The sequence below is a fragment of the Dermochelys coriacea genome, chromosome 6 (genome assembly GCF_009764565.3).
Source record: "Dermochelys coriacea isolate rDerCor1 chromosome 6, rDerCor1.pri.v4, whole genome shotgun sequence".
Classification (NCBI taxonomy): Eukaryota; Metazoa; Chordata; order Testudines; family Dermochelyidae; genus Dermochelys; species Dermochelys coriacea.
In genome coordinates, this window is record NC_050073.1 from 82,138,813 (window position 1) to 82,158,589 (window position 19,777).

At 40.1% G+C, this 19,777-nt stretch overlaps 1 protein-coding gene across 6 annotated transcripts in view; it reads right to left on the reverse strand.

The window, feature by feature from the left end:
- The window catches only part of RALGAPA1 (Ral GTPase activating protein catalytic subunit alpha 1), a 240,622-nt gene that overhangs the window by 90,779 nt on the left and 130,066 nt on the right, over positions 1-19,777 (reverse strand). For all 6 annotated transcript variants that reach the window (XM_038407488.2, XM_038407491.2, XM_038407485.2 and 3 more), the window contains 3 exons: positions 15,840-15,948; positions 1,793-1,903; positions 1,293-1,361 (listed from right to left, as the gene is read on the reverse strand). In XM_038407488.2, coding sequence (XP_038263416.1) covers positions 1,293-1,361; positions 1,793-1,903; positions 15,840-15,948 — 289 coding nt within the window. The remainder of the gene's footprint in view (positions 1-1,292; positions 1,362-1,792; positions 1,904-15,839; positions 15,949-19,777) is intronic.

Genomic DNA, 19,777 nt, shown 5'->3' on the forward strand with positions numbered 1-19,777 from the left:
GCCATGGTGAAATAAATAAAACTGAGTTCAAATAAACAGCAACAAAATTCTTCAAAATACGTTAAATATGTTTTAAAAAGTGTTTATCAATGTGACAACAAAATAACCCCTAACGCGATTTCTGAAACTATATTTTATTATAAGACATAAAAGCATAATATCCATTTCACAGCAATAATCTTAACTTTGCCCCACAGTGACATCATGCAAAAACACACGACGATTAAGGGATTTTAGTATTTATGGTCCCAGATTTAGACGACAGAACATAGCTTGAGAAGAAATCTCCTTAAATAGAGGAGCCATCTGCCAGTGTAAACTTGGTGGAGGTGGAGCTCTTCTGTGCCTTACACCAGTTGCTACCCAGCCCCAGCATAAGGGTTCTATTTTTAGCATAAGGAGAAGGAGATGGCATCTCATGTGTGTTTTGGGTCTGAGGTGTGGGAAGAGGAAGGAATAGGTGTGGTGGAACAGAGGAACTCTATGATCTTCCACTGCTGTGAGGACTGATGGAGCTTACAACAGTGGCAGAAGTTAAAGTAAGTCCCCTACTGCTCTGCTTTCCACCAGGGCCAGGTGACCAAGGACAAGAGAACCACAATCAGCCACATACTGTCCTGAGTTGAGATGCCCTTTTCAAAAATGGCCATTGCCTTTCATTGCTCCCAATAGAAGTGGAGCCAAACTGCCCTTACGGGATGGTAATCCACTATGCTATGAAGAGGCAGAAAGGAGCACTGACGAGCAGCTGAATGAAAGCAGAGACCATCTTTGTTAAGGGCTTCAGGTCCACTCAGAACAACAGGAGATGGCAATCATTTTGAAAGAAGGCAATCTTCAGAGAATAATGAAGAATTATGTGCTACTCCTAAAGAATGCACTTTAAATTGGTCTTGGTAACAATACAAAATGATAATTAATCCTAAAGCGGTCTTCAAACATAGTCTATGCACAATATTTCAATACATTAACTATATAGAAAGTTTAAAAAGTCTGCAATACTCCGATATTAGGATCTTTAGGGACAAGACGAAAAGGTCTGACACAGTGTGCTAAGTTTATTAATGGAGAAATTTTAAAATTAATTTTAACTAATAGCTTTACTTGTAAATTCTGAGAAAACTCATTTTATTCTCAAGGAATAAATGCTGTAATTATGTGGAGAATATACTATATTTTACATACGAAGAGTCTGAATCCTTAAGGCAAAAGTCAACCGTAATCATGGAGCCATGACTGGCAATTCCATAGTTATATTAACAGTAGCATATAAAAAAAGCATGATTAATTACCCTTTTGTCCTGTTCATAAGAGGAAGCTTCTGTATTGGGTAAAAGATGAGTAATAGTTGCTATCAGGATCTGTTGACAATAAATAGTTTTCTTTAAAAGTTACAGTTCTTTTAAACTTAAATATCTCATCAGGCAAATGTGATACAATACCATACCTATGGTTAAATTCTTCTAAAATTATGTCAAACTGTAGCATTCAGTTGGATTGTTGCTTGTAAAACTATTTTTATTGAACTTCAAAAAGACACTACCTAATGAACTTTAGGGGCTAAGTTATATGTGCCTCATGCAGGTGTGCACGGAGGTAACAGAGGCCTTTCTCCATCTGCCTAGTACATCTATGCACGCAGCAAACTTAATTTGACTAAAAGCAAATTATACTTAACATCTATAAAAACATTCACATCACAATCTTCAGTTTGCTACTTCAATTTCAATGATATGATTTCCGAAAATCCCTAGAAAACTGCAAATTGTTAAAACATTTTGTAATTACTTACTTGAATAATTTTTAAAGGTGAATCAGCTTGGTATGTTTGAAGCCTATATACATAATGAATCAGCATGTTAAGCATATTGCAGGCAACATGTGCAACTGTTTTATTTGGAAACTGTAAAAAAGAGAAATGAGTGATGATAATTACTTTATGACTGTCCATGATTTCAAGATATCACACACTGAATATAGTGGACAAACATCTCATTAATAGTATTACAGATTTAGAAAGATTAGCAGGACCTGTGGAATGAGTCCATTGCTTTATACTTACTGATCTTCAATTTAACATGAATTACTTTATGATCAGAGACATAAATGGAGTCACTTGATCTCATAGGAGAGGGAGAAAAGACCCATGGGCTGCACATCAAAGGGAAAAAACCTTAAGATTTATGTTTATGGTGGCTAATAGTCCCTAGTTCAGAATTGAAGCAGATGACAAGTAGCTGTGCCTTCTTAGAGATTCTGTCAAAACCAAAAATGAATGAAGCAGTAAGCTTTCACGGGTAAAACACCCACTCTTCAGATGCATGAAGTGGGTTTTTTTTACCCACAAAAGCTTATGCCCAAATAAATCTGTTAGTCTTTAAGGTGCCACCAGACTCCTCGTTGTTTTTGTGGATACAGACTAACACAGCTACCCCTCTGATACTCAGTAAGCAACAGGATCATGCAACTAAACTGATAGATGAAGAGAGAAAAGATTCAGATTTACAGAACATTCATTTTCCTTCTGTTGGAGAGGTGGTGGCATGGATTGAACAGACTTTTTATGAACAGGTGGGAAGCCAGTTTTCAGAGTACCAGGACAGCAGGGCTGACGAGGAAAGCTTTAAACCAGGAAGCAAAGACAGAGAGCTCAGGTTTAAAAAAAAAAAAAAAAAAAAAAAAAAAGCAGGACCTAGAGTAGCAAATGGGAAGACTACCAGAAGAGGGAGACAGTGGAGGGAACCAAATGGTGCTGACAAAGTTTCAAAAGGAACTCGGGGATACTGAGAGATGAGAGAGAGAATGGGTAAAAATGTAAGATGGGGTATTGAGAGGCAGGGGAGAAATAAAAAAAAAACCAACAAAAAACTAAGGTGACTATGAAGAAAAAAGTACAACATAATGAATAAGTATTTCTTTTATTTAGGACACTCGGGTATATAGGATAGGGGGGAGGGATAGCTCAGTGGTTTGAGCATTGGCTTGCTAAACCCAGGGTTGTGAGTTCAATCCTTGAGGGGGCCATTTAGGGATCTGGGGCAAAAATTAGGGATTGGTCCTGCTTTGAGCAGGGGGTTGGACTAGATGATCTCCTAAGGTCCCTTCCAACCCTGATATTCTATGATTCTATGTTTTCCAAATCTTTTACACAGTTAAAGTGGCATGTGTTGAAGCAGATCATGTTCGAATCTCTTCATCGAAAAATACTCAATGAGGAAAAAACTTCAGGGACTTCACAACATAAAGGAGGTGTATCCTGGTCAACTGTTTGCATAAGGACAGCAGACTCTTACTTGTACCCTAGCCTATGTGACATCCGATGGTATGGGAAGGATTGAGACTGAGAACCATATTAGGCTATTTCCCTTCTTTTACTGTTCCTTAAACTATTAACTGCGGACACAGGCTTTGGAAATTTAAGAGTCAATTTCATTCTTAATTCTAACATACCCTTCTCGCCCCAAACCTAAGCTAGATATACACAAAAAGCACAGTGTTATTAACATGAATGCAACTGTAGACAACCATTTACAGAGAGCATAAACTGCACAGAAGAAAAACATTTATACATAATATACAGGAAAAAGCATGCAAAGGAATTCTTACTCAACAATATAAACTTTCTGCATCCTTAATTAAACCATATTATCATATTAACCATATTAAACCTAAAGCATATTATCCCTGAATCACGGATCACCCAGAAAATCATTTTAAGTGATTCATGGGATGAACTATATAGAAATAACAGGGCTGTAGTTCAAGTTACTGACATACAGAATGAGCTCAGACGTAACTTAAGGATTTTACATTTTTCTCCATCATAGTTGTTTAATGTTGAAGATTTAGAAAATAAATCAGTTAAGAGTGTTTTTTATACATTTATTAAACGATTAAGCAGAAAGTTATAGAACAAATATTACTTTAAGCAAAATATGCCACTAGCTAGGTGAAGCTGGTTCTCCTGACAATTTACAAGAAATACAATACAATGGTCAAACTGATATTACAGTTGGAATACAATCTATAAATCAATGGTCTGACTTATCTGGCTTGCCAATTAGTAATGAAATAATACTAAGTTAAGAAAAACAATCCTCAAGATTTTACAGAAAGGTTGATGGGAGAATCCCTTTACTTTAACTTGCTTAAAGAACTCAAAGTCTGCTGAAAGTAACAGCTGTTATTTTGTCTTGATTCTAAAAACATACAACTCAAAATAATTTCCTGGTAGCCTCCCTTTTGGTTACCTGTCTCCCATTATCCTATCTCCCACTTTGCTGTTCACAAGGATTATATTAATCTTGGTTTGTCTAATATATTTCCCTCCCTATATAAACATTGTCTGTAGTTCTCTGAAAGTCTGGCACAAACACCAAATATTTTCTGGTTTCAGAGTAGCAGCCGTGTTAGTCTGTATTTGCAAAAAGAAAAGGAGTACTTGTGGCACCTTAGAGACTAACAAATTTATTTGAGCATAAGCTTTTGTGAGCTACGGCTCACTTCATCCGATGAAGTGAGCCGTAGCTCACGAAAGCTTATGCTCAAATAAATTTGTTAGTCTCTAAGGTGCAAAAGTACTCCTTTTCTTTTTGCAAATATTTTCTAAAACTCCAGACTAACAAGAGCTTTAGAATGACACTGGTTTAATCCAGGGATTCCTCACTGTTTCAACACTTAACACAAAAACATACGTTTACATACACACACGCACGTGCTAGTGGGCACTGGAATGATTTGAGGGCCCTCTAATTGTTCTACAGAAGGATCTTCACACTTTCTTCTCTTTATAGTCTCTAACTCACGTGGTTGGTCCTAGTTGATATTTACCGGTATCTTTGTTGACAAGATGTGATCTGTGCTTTTGCATGCAATGGGGATGTGATCTTTACCTCTCTTGGTTATACCTCAGACTTGGCTTAGTTGCTCCAGTGCTCTTCACTTCTCCTTCCCTGGGTTGCCAGTCCACAGAATAGAGCAGGACACAACTCAGGTATCTGGTTGGTGTGAGAGAAATTTCCCCCCCCTTTTTTCTCCAAATGGTAAGCATCTTTTGTAGGGATCAATGATTCCTCTACTCTGCTCTAATAGATACTCTTGCTTGATTAGCAGTTCCAGGATGATATAGATCATCAGGGACTAATGACTTGACACCTTTGTCTTAGAGTCACATCGAAGCTTTCCAGGCTAGGATGTATATAGATTGTAACCCAAATCATTACTAACTGTAAACAGAGGTCTCCCGAAATCAGCACACAAAAAGTTGTCATGTGATAAGAAACTGTTAGGCAAGCTTCCACTTTAGGCCCCAGATTCAAATGTCTTGACTGTTTAAATAAAATTAACAACTTATTCAAGGATATGCATTCACTCATTTCCACACATTCTCATGACAGTGAGTTAATTCTGACACTGGGAAAATAGTTTAAGAAGAGGGGTAGTGGCTGGGACAACTATACAGCCTTTATCCTAATAACCCTTTGCCCATGTACAAAAAACTGCTTTAAGCATCTCTTAGCAATATTAACCTTTGTTATACATTTGGTCAAACAAAATCACTCACAGGCTTAAGTCCAGATATAGCCTATGTTCCTTGCATATCCCTCCCCTCTATCGAGTAAGGGGGGGACATTGTAACACCGTAGTCTGGAGGCGAGACCTACGCTAGAGAACTTTAGGATCAATCAGTTGTCTTTACATTATTCATAAATTAACAATAATTTTAATAATAAAACTGTTTATAAACTTGTAATTTTTGAATAAAGCTAAAATAATTTAAAACATCATAAAAGCAAGGATTACATAATCTTAATGCGTGTTAATTTTCATTTGATCATCAGTTCCACCAGGTGAACTTTGTATGTCATTCTGAAACCAACAGAACTCCACTGACCATCACATACAGTCCTCAGCTAAAACCTCTCCAACACATCATCAGTCTTCTACAACCCATCCTGGACAACTATCCCTCACTTTCACAGGCCTTGGGAGGCAGGCCAGTCCTCGCCACAGACAACCCGCCAACCTGAAGCATATTCTCATCAGCAACGACACACCACACCATAGTAACTCTAACTCAGGAACCAATCCATGCAACAAACCTCGATGCCAGCTCTGTCCACATATCTACACCAGTGACACCATCACAGGACCTAATCAGATCAGCCACACCATTACCGGTTCATTCACCTGCACGTCCACCAATGTAATATACGCCATCATGTGTCAGCAATGACCCTCTGCTATGTACATCGGCCAGACTGGACAGTCCCTAATAAAAGGATAAATGGACACAAATCAGGTATTAGGAATGGCAATACCCAAAAACCTGTAGGAGAATAACTTCAATCTCCCTGGACACACAATAGCAGATTTAAAGGTAGCCATCTTGCAGCAAAAAAACTTCAGGACCAGACTTCAAAAAGAAACTGCTGAGCTTCAGTTCATTTGCAAATTTGACACCATCAACTCAGGACTAAACAAAGACTGTGAATGGCTAGCCAACTACAAAAGCAGTTTCTCCTCCCTTGGTGTTCACACCGCAACTGCTAGAAGAGGGCCTCATCCTCCCTGATTGAACTAACCTCGTTATCCCTAGCCTGATTCTTGCTTGCATATTTATACCTGCCTCTGGAAATTTCCACTACATGCATCTGACGAAGTGGGTATTCAGCCACGAAAGCTCATGCTCCAATACGTCTGTTAGTCTATAAGGTGCCACAGGACTCTGCCGCTTTTACAGATCCAGACTAACACGGCTAAGCCTCTGAAACTTGTATGTCATTGTGGTTTTGAAATATCAAATATTTTCCACTTTTGTTCTTTGATCTTTTGAATTTTTACCTAAGTAGTAGGGGTCAAGAGGGAAGAACTTTTATTCCACTTTTGTGTTCACAGACTTGTGGGATAATAAAAGAAAAGTTGTAAGTGTAGAGCTCAAGTTTTCCAGTATGTTTAGAAATACATATTTTGATATTTCACAACATAAAATTTGAATTTATTTGATTTTTATTATTTCCGTTTATTGGATACCCTTAGTTTCACAGTGTGGAAGTTCCTATGATCCAACAATAGCCAAATGTAATTTAAAAAATAATTGTTTCAAAGAATCCTATAGTTGCTCTTTGAACCTTGGTTCCAATTATAAAAGACTATAGCTTTTAAATTTAGTTAAAACACATGATTAGGATTATAGTCAACATCAGGAAATTTGGGAATGGTATCTAATCTGTGTTTTTGCCAATCTTGGCCATCTAACTGAATTTGATGAAATGTCACTTCTGTTTTCTTGTATCTAGTGTGACAGACCCAGACCAGTGGGGTACAGGAGTCTGGTAGAAGGCAAATATATTGGCCACTGGATGAATAGTTTTCTGTTCCCTGAGTAACCAGAGCAGGGGCTGCACTAGAGCAACCAGGAACCTGCTAGAACCAATTAAGACAAGCAAGCTAAGTAAGACACCTGAAGCTAATTAAGAACATATGAGAATCAATTATGGCAGGCAGACTAATCAGGACACCTGGTTTAAAAAGGACCTCCCATCAGTTAATGGAGGGCATGCAAGGAGCAGGGAGTGAGAAGACGTGCTGCTGGAGAACTGAGGAGTACAAGCATGATCAGGCTTCAGGAGGAAGATCCTGCAGTGAGGATAAAGGTGGTGCTGGGGGGAGGCCACAGGGAAGTAGCCCAGGGAGCTGTAGCTGTCATGCAGCTGATACAGGAGACATTGTAGACAGCTGCTATCCACAGGGCCCTGGGCTGGAACCTGGTGTAGAGGGCGGGCCCAGGTTCCCCACATCCCCCCCAACTCCTGATTGGGCACAGGAGGAGTTGACCTGGTCTGAGAGCAACACCAGAAGGGAAGATCTAATTTGGAAAGGGATCTGGCCTGTTCCCGACCCTCTAGGTGGGACAACAGAAACTGCAGAGATTGTTCTCTGTTTCCCCCATGCTGACCAGTGATGAGGTTAGCTGAGTGAAAGGCAGGTTTGAGCCTCTACCAGAAGAGGCCAAACTGAGGGCTGCTCTGAGGTGAGCAAGTCCACCAAAAAGCGCAGGAACCACCAAGGCAGAGGAAGAACTTAGTCACACTAGGATCACTATAATTTTTTGTCTTTATATTCAATAGTCTGAGATAACTTCCTCCTATTGACTTGACCACACTTGAATTTTCTTGGTCATTACTTTACTTTAGAGTATCACTATGAATTGCACTGGAAATTAAGCTAAATCATGTATTAGTTATGTTAACAAGGACTTAATTACCATCATGACTGGGGTTTTTTTTTTGTTTTTTTACACCTTTCCTGTGTGGTACGTGAATGATTCCATAACACTAATATTTTCACCACCATAACTTTCTAACAAAGCAACAAGGCATTCTATGCATATGCTTAGCACTCTAATTTATTTAAAATTTTACTTCTGCTTTCTCCTCCACTCCCCATCTTGCCACACTTTGCCAGGCAGAAAGGTGGCAAGTAGCGTTTTGTTCCATATTCCCCCCACCTTCCCCTTGCTGTACTTGTAAGACAGCTTTGTGTGAAATTTCCTTTAGAGGAATTTTATTTTAAAGGATTTATTTTAGAGGATTCTGACATTTTTAATAAACTTCAAATAAATACTTATAGACGGCAGCAATATGATGAACTGCTCATCATCCTGCCTGGGAATCAAGAGATCTTACTTGGTTAGCTTCTTCTAAATAATCTTGTTTATCTAGGTTCACTTCCTCAATTTCTGCTTCATTATCATCACCTCAAATTATTTTCTAGATCACCTGAGTCTGTCCAAGTCTGTTAATAATTCTTGTATCTTTTCCTTAGATTGCATATTAAATCCTTTTAACTTTTTCACTCTTCAGTTTTCTTACTCAGGGCTTGTCCTTACTGGGGAATCGATGCGTGGTGATCGACGGTCGATTTAGCGGGTCTAGTGAAGACCCGCTAAATCGACCTCAGATCACTCTCCCGTTGACTCCTGTACTCCACCAGATTGAGAAGAGTAAGGAGTCGACAGGAGACCATTGACATCGCGTAGTGTGGACCCCACAGTAAGTAGATCTAAGCTATGTCGACTTGAGTTATGCTATTCACGTAACTCAAATTGCGTAGCTTAGATAGACTTTTCCCTGTTGCGTAAACAAGGCCTTAATCTCCCATGTGCCTCATCCAAGCACTGAGTACTCTATTTTTATATTACAGAGAGTTTATTACTAATGCAGCGAGTTCAACATCAAAGAGCAAAGATAGTGATGGTTGACCGCAAGACTAAAATTGTCTGGAATAAGAATGGAAGCATTGGATATAATGTCACTAGTTGGAACTGTGACTAAGAAAATTTGCACTTAAAAATATTTTTTTTGTCCCAATATAAACTGATGGTTTCTCTCCTGTTGCTCTATCTTTGGACCTCCATGAGACAATGATAGCAGTTCTAACAATGGGTGGTTTCTTGGGCATAAGTCTCTGAAGCTTAGTTCAGGGAACTTTAATGGTTCCCTAACTAAAGCACTCAAATTCAATTAGTTTGAATAGCAACAAGAACCATTGCTTTTTCCTTAGCAAGAAACTTCGACTCTGATCTATTAACAGTAACGCCTAATTGGAGACATCCTCTTTTTCCTTTGGCTGAGAGAAGACATTTGCAATTGTGTTAGCGGAGTACAAACTGTACCAGATTTTTCTTCAGGCTACGGGTCCAGTATACACTATTCAAAAACACGTTTAAAAAGGTTTATTTCTCAAAAATTCCAACAATTCAACTCCTGGTTGGCTCCCCATGAGACTCAGTTAATTATGACACTAGAATAATAGCCTAAGGAATAGGGTAGCAGCTAAGACAATATTATAGCCTAATAACCCTTTGCCTATATACAAAAAACTGCTTTAAGTATCTCTTAGCAATGCTAACCTTGTAATACATTTGGTCAACCTAAATCACTCAAAGCCTAAATGCCTGCATGCCTATGTTCTTTACAGCTAGGAAAAATCCCCAGGCTCACTGTGCTTATTTTTTTGCAGTATGGAGGGGAACAGTTATTTAGCATAGGTTTCCAACACTGTCAAAACGCTATCAGATAGGTTTAGATCTTTCGTTTACTTTCCTTTTACTTACCATTGAACTAGAGCACACCTTCTCTCAAATTCAGGGGATGCACTTCCATGTGGTTACGCGTCCAGCTCTGAACTGAACCTAGGGGCAGTTACCCCAGTTGTAAAAGATGCTTAGAGACAACATCTTGGATTTCCAGGAGATCCCATGAGGTCGTTAGTCCTGTTCTATGACCCCTTGCTGGAATGTTATACCTTACAAACTTCAAAAAGGCAGACTTAAAAATGAAAGTTAAAAGTTAGGGTAAGGGAAGGGAATACAGATTAAGAGGAAGAGGAATTTAGGGTAGCTGTAACTTTCTGAATAGCAAAATATTCATGACAGAAAAGAACTGCATTGCAAAAGAAAAAAGTAGTAAAATAATTATGGTTGTCACAATGGCTTTTTGTAAACAATATGAAAAGAAAATTATGGTGCACAATAAAGCAAGGAGTTAGAGAGTTCATGTGGCATAAGAAAAATGGCAGATGCTCTGAGAGGAAGCTGCATCCTGGGCCAGCTTCTTACCGCCACAGATGCTGCATTTTGAATTTTTCATATCTTCAATATGACTGGGAAGAACGGGTGAAGTTACACACTTTGATGAAGCACAAGAAAAGGTGCTGATTGCATACTTTCAGTTAATTTTATTTATCTGCATCAGAATCAAGAGATCTTGTGGATGACTCTTGTGAGTCAGTCAGAGGGATACAAATGAGCAGATATAAGCAGTTAGTTCTCTTCTGTCTCTCAAACTATTTAGTTTTGCACTTTTGTTTATTAGTGGCTATAGATTCTGCCACTTTTTTGCATTTGACTGAAAGAAGGCAGACATTTGCAAAAGAAAATTTAAAATCTGCAGGAAAAGCTTCAGAGGGTAAGTCTAAAACAGAACTCTCTTCTATTCCTGATGAAATAATCTCTTCTGATCTGCTAAACAATAATGCAGAAGTGGTTGAGTACAATAAGCAGACTACAGATTCTCTACTTATGGGCCTGGGTGACCTTCACAGTACCTTGACAAACAAAAAAAAACCCTGAAAGCTTGACAACTGGCTTATAGAATTTGAAATTAAATCCAGACTGCTGGAAGTATCTTTAAAACCTGCATGACCACCATCAAGAAACTCATTAATACTATGCGAGACAGACAGTGGGGTGGAGGAACTTGGGGACTGTATGGACATCCTGAATGTCCAGATTACTGAATTTAAGAATCTTCCTGACCTCTGCTGGCAACTGACTGAAGCCCTGAAGCATGAGATTTAATTAATTATGGTTATTGCTTTAATGCAGAGTTGCAAGTGCTAAGAGCATGCTGCAGGCAATGCAAGTAATCCTGTTCTCCCCACTGCCCAGGAAGAAAGGGGATGAACAGGGGATACTCAGTCACAGATTTTAAGGCCAGAAGGGAGCACCATGACCACCCAGCCCAACCCCCTGCATGCACAGAGGCAATACAATTTATCCAAGAAACTGAATTAAAGCACATTTGATTTAAAAAAAAAAATCTAATCTCGTCTTCAAGACTCCAAACCATGGTGAGTCCACCACCACCCTGGTAAGCTGTTCCAATGTTCAATTTCTCTCAGCCAGAAAATTGCATTTTTATTTCAGAGCTGAATTTGTCTAGTTTCAACTCCAGCCCTTGGATCTTGTTGTGCCTTTGCCAGCAAGGTTGAAAAGCCCCTTTGCTATCAGATATATTTTTTCCATGTGTAAGCACTTATGCACAGTGACCAAGCCACCTCTTAACCGTCTCTTCAATAAATTAAATATATTGAGTTCCTTAAGCCTCACACCGTATGGCTTGTTTTCCAACACCGTGGCCCTCCTTTGAACTCTCACCAGTATTTTCATATCCTCTTAAAGAGTGGACATCAGAACAGGACACTATGTATTCTTACTAATGCTATGTACAGGGGCAAGATCGCTTCCCCACTTGTTCCCCTTTTTATACATGCCAGGATCACATTAGCCTTTTTTGCCACAGCATTGCAATGAGAAGCTCATGCTGTGCTGATTATCTATGATGATGCCTAAGTCCTTCTTTGAGTCACTGCTTTCCAAGACAGAGTCTCCCATCCTTTAGGTATAACCTCTGCTCTTTGTTCCCCAGATGTACTACTTCGCATTTGGTTGTATTAATATGCATTTTCTTGGTTTGTGACTATTTAACCAGGCAATTTAGACCACTCTATAACAACTTGTTTTGTCATTACTATTTACTACCCCGAAGGTTATACCACCACCCACCTGTGTCACTTTGATTGGTGTATATATTAGCAAAATTTTGTCTTAAAGCGTAGTATTAAGATATTACTTCCTCTGTGACAGTGTACATGGTGTATATATAAGGGATGACAAGTCCATGAGATGTTGCTCAAACTATGTATACTTCGTTCTCAATCATTTCTCTTCAAATAAACCTAGGTCTTCTGCATGTGTGCTTGATACTCCACTGTATTACCAGATTTTTCTTTGATCAGACTGAGTCACAGTTTCAAGATGGTCCATCAGACGTCCATCCACATCCTCAATATGCATTTTCCTAAAGTTACTTCTGGGCTGTTCCCCCCCACGTCTTGTACTCAGAATAGGTTTCAGCTACGGTTTCCAAAACAGCACTAATAAACTAACTAAGTAATTAGCAAAAGGAAAAGGAGTACTTGTGGCACCTTAGAGACTAAACACATTTATTTGACGCATAAGCATCCGATGAAGTGAGCTGTAGCTCACGAAGCTTATGCTCTAATAAATTTGTTAGTCTCTAAGGTGCCACAAGTACTCCTTTCTTTTTGCGGAATACAGGCTAACACAGCTGCTACTCTGAGGACCTGAAATAAGTAATTAGCCTTTACCTATATGATACATTCAACACTGGTTCAGCTGAGCCCAATTTCTGATAACTGGTTGTCAGCCGCAGGTATTTTTTGGAAGGCTTTGAAGTCGCTCCAAGCCCAAGATATTATTGAGTGGTACGTAACCTCTAGCTGCAGTGGTACAGATGGCCAATTAGCATCTTTCAGGCTGAGACTTTCAGTGTGGTTAAAAGAGACAGAGTTTACAGAAAAACTGCTGGCTATAGTTGGACATAGCTATTTGGCTGGAGTTCCGAATGAGTTTCTACATCTGAGTTATAAGCAAGGAATTTGCTTTTGTCATCTACATTCCTGTTCAATGGTGTACATACTGTACTTGTCAATACATTAGACTAGAAATATAGCTTCCTGTATCTGTAGCCATCATTCCTCTCCCAACAAGAAAATAACCCACTCTGGGAGTCCAAATCCTTGACTATGTGGAAGCCAAGACATTATTGATTTACCAGTCTACATCTGGCTTGTTTCTCCATGACACAAAACTGTATTTAAGAACTTTTCATATTAGACAGTACATTTGCAAATACTTTACCCCAGTGTTCAAGGTGACAGAAAAGGTGGCATGCTCCAAGTTTTTGCCAAACTTGAAAACAGTGTTTTTCCATTCAAGCATACTCAAGTCCATACCTTAATAAGTGCACTTATTACAAGATACTGGTTTAAATGATTGTTCATAAAAAGAATGGGAGAACAAACGGGAAAACATATTATTTTGGATGGACAGGATTAACTATTGCACATTTTGATAAATTGGAGAGATGAGTTAATCAATTGTGACATTTGTCTAATATCAAATTCACACAGAAATTGGCTCAAACCATGAAATGTACAAGTTATAGGATACTGGAGAGACTATCAGGTCACTGAGAAGGTGTTACACCTAAACATGATGTGGCAAAATAGGCAACGGCAATATGATGTTTATTACTAAAAGAACCATGCTGAAAACATCAACAGAATTATTTAGCTCACTTGGCAAGGGTTAGCCTCCAAAGATGCACACCATTCTGTTTACACAGACAAAAAGACTATCTGTAGAGAGTTCAGGTGAGAATAAGAAAATTAAGAAAGGTTTTGAAAAGACGAACTTATTAGGAAAGGTTAAGAAAACAGAGCATGCTGTTGAGAAACATACAGTCTGCAAAATGTTTAGGTAATAAAGTTGCTATGACGTTGGGTAGGAGCCAGGTATTCTGATTATTCAATAAATGACAGAATAGTAAGGAATGGTTTTTAATAGGGGAAAAATATAGTTTACATATTTGAGTTGGAAGGGGGGGGAAGAAGGAAGATTGGCTAAAGAACAAGCTTGGCAATGGACCAGATTGTCAAGAAAGCTATAGAATACCATCATTAAGGCTGCAAGTCTTTCACAGAGGTCACAGAAGCCGTGACTTTCCCATTACTTTGTGTCTTTTGCAGCTGACCCCAGGGCTGCCCAACCAGGCAACTAGTCCCAGGCTGCCCCGGAGCAGCACCCCCCCCAGCATCTAAGATTGAGTTAGGGGTATTTTTAGTAAAAGTCATGGACATGTCACTGACTGTGACTTTTTGGTTATTGCCCATGACTTTTACTAAAAATACCAGTGACTAAATGTTAGTCTCTAAGGTGCCACAAGTACTCCTCGTTCTTTTTTCAGTAACTAAATCGTAGCCTTAATGATCACTACAGAAACTTAGGCTGTTTCAGAATGAGGGTCCTACCACTCCAAAGAAAGGACAAGATCACTCCACTATAAATCTCCTCCATCAAGTAGTACTGTGCTGATATTGGTCCACCAATTGCTACTAGCTATATTTGATATATTGCTTTTCAAAATGTCTAAATAAGGTGCAAATGAGTGAACAAATGCCAAAATAGCAATCACATGGACAACAATCCTTCACCCCACCTGGCTATCCAGAACACATGAAAATCTAGAGGTTTTTATAACAAAGTAACATCCACACAACCTAAAATTGTAAAAGTTTTAATTTTATAAAGTTACCCAGATCATATTGAGGGGGAAGTGAAAAAACTTTGAACTGTAAAATTCCTCATCAACAAAATGTATTTGATAATTTTACAAATATATTTTAAAGTAAGACAGTAGTAAAATCAATTCTCCTTTACTTTTTTGCCAAAATTAGAGTTCTGTTATTCCTTTCCTATAGATAATTTCATCATAAACTACAACTGTGCAAAGTTGTGACCTGCTTTAGGTTCAGATTATACACTGTGCTGCACTGCCCCAATGTCAGCTCTGAGGCACTTTGCCCCAGAAAGGCATAATACCTCTTGGAGCTCTCAAGTGCACAGGTAACACATCCCTTAGGATGATGCAGAATACTCCGCTTGCACATCTCATCAGAGCTGCTGACTGGTCAAGAGTAGGGACAGAGCTATTGTTCTGCCTCCTAGGCTCATTTAGGGTGCCTTGCACTATGAAGAAGTACTTCTGAGGCTCAGTCTGCCGGGACTATAAATGTGACTGGCACTTGTGCAGGTGCGTAAGGAAGGGATACTCCTTGTACCTTCCCCCTTCAGCACCACAATCTGGCCTTTAGATATTAAGCAATGACTTGCTTTGGCAGGTAATAAAACTGTTAGTTTAATCTTTTAAAATGAATTAATTCTTTGCTTCAGAGTGAACACAGGACTGGAAAGCCAGGGACATCTGTATGTAACCCTGTCTTTGACACTAAATCACTAAGCTGCGTAGGGCAAGTCACTTAACTTGTATCTCAGTCTCATCATCTGCAAAATGATACTTGACAAATTCAGAGTTGTGAGGATTAATTAGTTAATTTGCACACTGGATTTTGAAGATGTAAATCATTTTTAATTTAAGTTGTAACAGATTGCAGTACACCTCGTCTCTTACCTTCAAAGAGACACAAATCACATTCAGTGCTTCTTTGATCTGAGGATGATGTGATTCATGAACCAGTTCCTCACAGATCCAAATGCCAAGGCTGCAAAGAGCAACACATCTGCAAAACAAGGTTAGATAACAAAAAACAGATAAGGAATGGTTACTTACTCTTCATTAACTATTTTTTTGAGATGTTGCAGTCAGCGTGGTTCTCTCTACAGGTGCACGGCACCTCACACGCATGAGCTCACAATCTTTTGAATAGCAGTGTCCATTGGGACTGCACATGCATCCTCTGCTTTCTCATGCTCCTGTATAAGAGCATAAATAGCAGAGCAGCCGCAACCCTCCCTCGAAAGCCTGTGTTAGCCAAAAACTCCTAACGTAGGGATGAAAGACAGGTTGCGGGATCCACGCATTACCACATCTCAAAGAACCACAGTAGTACGAGTCAGTGTGGATTCCACTGTAGGTGACTGGCAAGTAATATCCTCCCTGGATGGTTGGAATGAGGAACATCAGCAGAATCAGTTGCACAGAATTTGGAGTACCGCTCTCCCAAATTAGGAATCTGACCTAATAGCTAAGTCCAGTGTATAATGCTTGACAAACGTGAGTTTATTGCTCCAGGTAATAGCCTTTCAAATTACTGATATCTGTACGTTTTGGAAACAAGCCAAGGATACTACATGGGCACTGGTGGAAAGGGCCTTAGTAGTTGGTGGGAGAGGTACAGCAGCTAACTGGTAGTACAGTGAGATAATGACTTACTCATTTTGTAAGTCTTTGTGACACAATGGCCTGATCCTTTGTAGCAGTCAACAATAGCCACAAGTGGACGTTGGGAGAGTTGAAAGATTTGGTCCGGTTGATGCAGTACTGAAGAGGTCTGGATATTTCTAGGGTGTGGAGTTTCTTTTCCGCTTGTATGGAATGTGGCTTTCGGAAGAACACAAGTAAGTTGATTGACTGGTTTAAGTGAAACTTAGAAACCACTATGGGGATAAATTTTGCAAGAGGTCTCAGTACAACCTTGTATGCTGAAACAAAGTGCGTGGGAGCTCTACCACAAGTGCCTGAAGCTTGCTCATTCTTCTGAGGTGACAACTACTAGAAAGACTATTTATTGTGTAAGATGATAGATGGAGCACCCCAAGAGGGGCTTTAGAAAGATGATGTTGATTTCCTATGCTAGAGCAGATACTCTAAATGATGAATCTGCATGTAGAAAACCCTTAAGGAATCTGAATACTGTTGGATGAGAGAGGACTGAGAATGACTGTATTAGAGGAAGATACTGCTGCCACATGAACCTTGACTGAACTAAATGGAAGCCCAGAGTGTTAGTTACAGCAAATAGTCCAGAATCCTCAACATTGGGGTGGCTGCGGTGGGTCTAGGCCATGTTTGGCCACCGTGAGTCTCTTCCATTTGAAGATGTATGTCTCATGAACAGTTTTTTGCTTTGTATTAGGATTTCCTGAACATGTGAGGTGCGGTTCTTTCCAGGTGCTCAGCCAGCCAACATCCTCGCCAACAGTGGCGACAGTTTTGGTTCTGGGTGCAATTTTTGACCCTGATCTTGGAAAAACAGGTCTGGGCAATCTGGGAGCCTGATCAGTGGTTGCATGAACATCTGCTACAGGTCCATTAGCCCGAAATGTCTCAGCCAGTAACGAGCTATGAGAATAAGCCTGGCCTAGTCTCATCTGCCTGTGGCAATCAACCTGGAGATTAGGAGAATCAGTGGGAAGGCATAAAGTATGTCCCAATTTCAGTGCAGGTGGGTGTCCGGCAAGCATCCCAGGCTCATGTCTCCTGTGGAACAGAAGTCTGTGCAATTGATGTTGTCCTTATTGGCAAACAGGTCTATCACTGGATTCTCCCACTGATGGAATATCAAGTAGGTGATGGATTTCAGCAGTGTCCACTCATGGCTGGTGAGAGATCGTCTACTTAGAAAGTCTGTCAAGTCACTGTTGGCTCCCAAGAGGTGCACGGCTAGTGGTTATGTCATGCAGGTAGCACCAGTTCCAGAGTTATTGCTTTCTGGCAGTTATTGCTTCAGAGCAGGTACTCCCTCATGTATGTCATTTTACATCCTCTGAGGACTACATCTCTTGAATTTGCAGATGATTCAGGTAGGCTTCTCATCCTATTCCACATGCTTCTATGATTAATGCCTTGGGTCTGACGGGTCACAGACAGTACCCCATTTTTAAACACTGTTGGGATGCAGGTACCAAATCAGCACTGCAAGGACACAAGATAGAACTGAAGCTCTCGCTCATCTGATGCTTCGCAGGAAAGTACACTGACCTGAGCCAGAGTTGTAGAGGTGTGAGATGAAGTCTGGCAAGCGATGTCCCATATGTACATACAGACATATGGCCTAATAATGTGAGGCAAGGCCATACTGTTACAGCCAGGTGCAATACCACCATACTTATTAACAACTCCAGTGAGAGGATTCAGTCCTAAGATAAGCATGCCCTCACCATCATGGAATCTATCCTGGCCCATATGAATTCTATCATGAGATGATTTCTTGTAGTTTGCCAGGAGGCTCAGCTGGCAAACAGAGGTAGCACATAGTTGAGGTTTGTCAGAGAACTTCCTAATGTGATCTGCTTCTGATCAGCTAGTCGTCTAGATATGGATATACATGGATGATTTTTTTCCTTAGGTGTGCACGTACAATGTGTTACTTTTGTAAAGACTCTTGGTGCTGCAGAGAGTTGAAAGGGCAGTCCCGTGTACTGATAATGGCTTGGCCCCACAGTAAATCTCAGGTACTTCCTACAGGCCAGGTGGATGGCAGTGTGGAAGTACGTTTTCTATAAGTCAAGAGCCATTAACTACTCCTGAGCATGCAATGACTGGATAATGGAGTCAAGTGTTACCATCCTGAATCTCAGGCAGTGTATGTATCTGTCAGGGAATCTTCATCCTATCATAGACCTGAAGAAACTTTCTTCTTTGGAGTAAGGAAATACCAAGAATAGAAGCCTCTCTCTCTCTCTCTCTCTCTGAAGTTCTGCAGAACCTCTTCTATGGCTCCTAGATGAAACAATGAAGCCACTTTTAGTAATAGACTCCTGCGAGAAGAGTTCCAGAAGAGGAATGGAGAATGGGTGGTGATGTCCAGCACTCCTGTTTTGGCCTTAATCTCCAATCATGCTCAATAGAAAGGGGGCAAGATGGCTTCCAAAGGTCAACTCTGGGATGGTTTTGGGGTAGCTCTCAACTGTCTTGTCAAACTTGCCTTTGGGAGGAAGTTTGATGTAAGACAAAGACGACTAAAATGATATTTTGTCTTAAGGGGGTTGGTACCAGAAGGACATACAGGATGCTACTGGAGTGTAAACACCTAAGACTTCAGCACTGCCCTCAAAATCATTCTCTTTAGGGTATCACTCCTGTCTCTTTGAAGAAGGTTCTCTGCTTGTAGCAGGGGACTCGGAGTGGCCCAGAGACAATGAGAAAAAGTGCATCTCTGGGGATGGCAGTGTCACTGGCTAGGATTCTATCATGGATATTGCTGGTGCTGGTGCCAGTGAAAAGAGGAGGGTGGTGGTGTCTTCTTGAAGGCATAACTGAGTTGTCAAAGGGCTTGCTGGTCGGTGCCAGAGTCTGTATTAGGTTGGATCTTGCCGTCAATATTTATACCAGTGTGACAGTTGCTCAAGCCTTCTTCGCTGACTTTGCCTTCAACATCATAGATGGTTGAGCACTTATCTCTTCATCTCAAGTCCTTGCAGAATGGTTGTTTGACCACTACGAGTTGTGTTTGCATTCTGTGTTGGTACTTTACTTGTCAGATCACTTTCCCCAGGTGTTGGTGTCAATGTGGTCAGCATGGGGAAACCCAGCCCTGATGTTGATGGTTTTGGAACCCTTTTAGATTTCTTCTCCCTTCTGGAATCAAAGATGTAGGCACTTGCAAA